This window comes from Monopterus albus, unplaced genomic scaffold (assembly GCF_001952655.1).
Source record: "Monopterus albus unplaced genomic scaffold, M_albus_1.0 scaffold211.1, whole genome shotgun sequence".
Taxonomy (NCBI): Eukaryota; Metazoa; Chordata; class Actinopteri; order Synbranchiformes; family Synbranchidae; genus Monopterus; species Monopterus albus.
Genome location: NW_018128091.1, coordinates 461,919 through 462,867, shown reverse-complemented (window position 1 = coordinate 462,867; position 949 = coordinate 461,919). Strand labels below are relative to the sequence as shown.

Genomic DNA, 949 nt, shown 5'->3' with positions numbered 1-949 from the left:
TAAACATGCATCGCAATCCTTTTTGCCTGGTACTTTCACCAGTTTACAGAAGTCACCAAGCTGACGCTTCACCGCTGCCTGTTCTTCCTCACTCCACAACCTCTTGTTTCTCTTTTGAGGCTTGATAGCTGGAGTGACTTGTCTTCCTGCAGTGGACATGGGGGTACGCTCTTGTACCACTGTTGCTCTGTCAGGAACACTGGGTCCATGGATTGCTGGGACAACCTGTGCAGTTGTAGGGGCCCTAGGTGGGCTTGTAGGGTACTCTGGTGTACTTGAATGGTTCAGAGGTGTGAAGGAAGAAACAATAGGAATACTTCTATCATGTAGAGGTGAGAATGCAGGAAGCACTGATGCACTTGGGGTATTCAATGGTGTGAACGTAGGAACCATAGAGGTACTCGGGGCATTAAGGTGGGCATAAGAAGGGATCATTGGTGAACATGTAGTGTCCTGTGGTGAATACACAGAAGGGGGCGGCATACTTGTGGCATTGTGTGTATACAAAGACGACGTTGGCAGAACTCTGTTGTTCTCTGATGTGTATGCAGGATGGATTAGTGTATTTGTAGTGTTATGTGGAGTAAATGTAGGAACCACTTGTGTATCAGCAGCATTCAATGGTGTGAAAGTAGAAATCAGTGGTTGATTTGTATAGACCATATTTGTACTAGTGGAAGACAAGGTTGCATAATTTGAAGTCATCTCTTGGGGGAATGGTGTTGAGTCTCTCAATTTGGTTGGCGGTGCCATTGTCATAAAACAATCTGAATTTTCTGTCAAGTGATCTGGGTTCACTGTTTTCATATTGCAGACAACACTTGTCTCTTCCAGATCTTTTTTGGTGGTTTGGACTCCAGCTTTTGAACTCTTGGTATTAGTGACACTCACTTCTGACTTCTGCTGGTTATTTCTCCTCCTTATTGTCTGTAGTGTGTTGTGTACATAG

The 949-nt window shown here is 44.6% G+C and overlaps 2 protein-coding genes across 2 annotated transcripts in view; both read right to left on the bottom strand.

Moving 5' to 3' along the window:
- The window catches only part of LOC109970943 (DNA-directed RNA polymerase II subunit RPB1-like), a 1,975-nt gene extending 1,032 nt beyond the window's left edge, over positions 1–943 (bottom strand). Inside the window, exon 1 of the mRNA XM_020618892.1 lies at positions 1–943. Within this exon, the coding sequence (XP_020474548.1) occupies positions 1–807 (807 nt within the window). The 5' untranslated portion in view covers positions 808–943.
- mphosph8 (M-phase phosphoprotein 8) overlaps positions 1–949 on the bottom strand; it is a 29,209-nt gene that overhangs the window by 13,070 nt on the left and 15,190 nt on the right.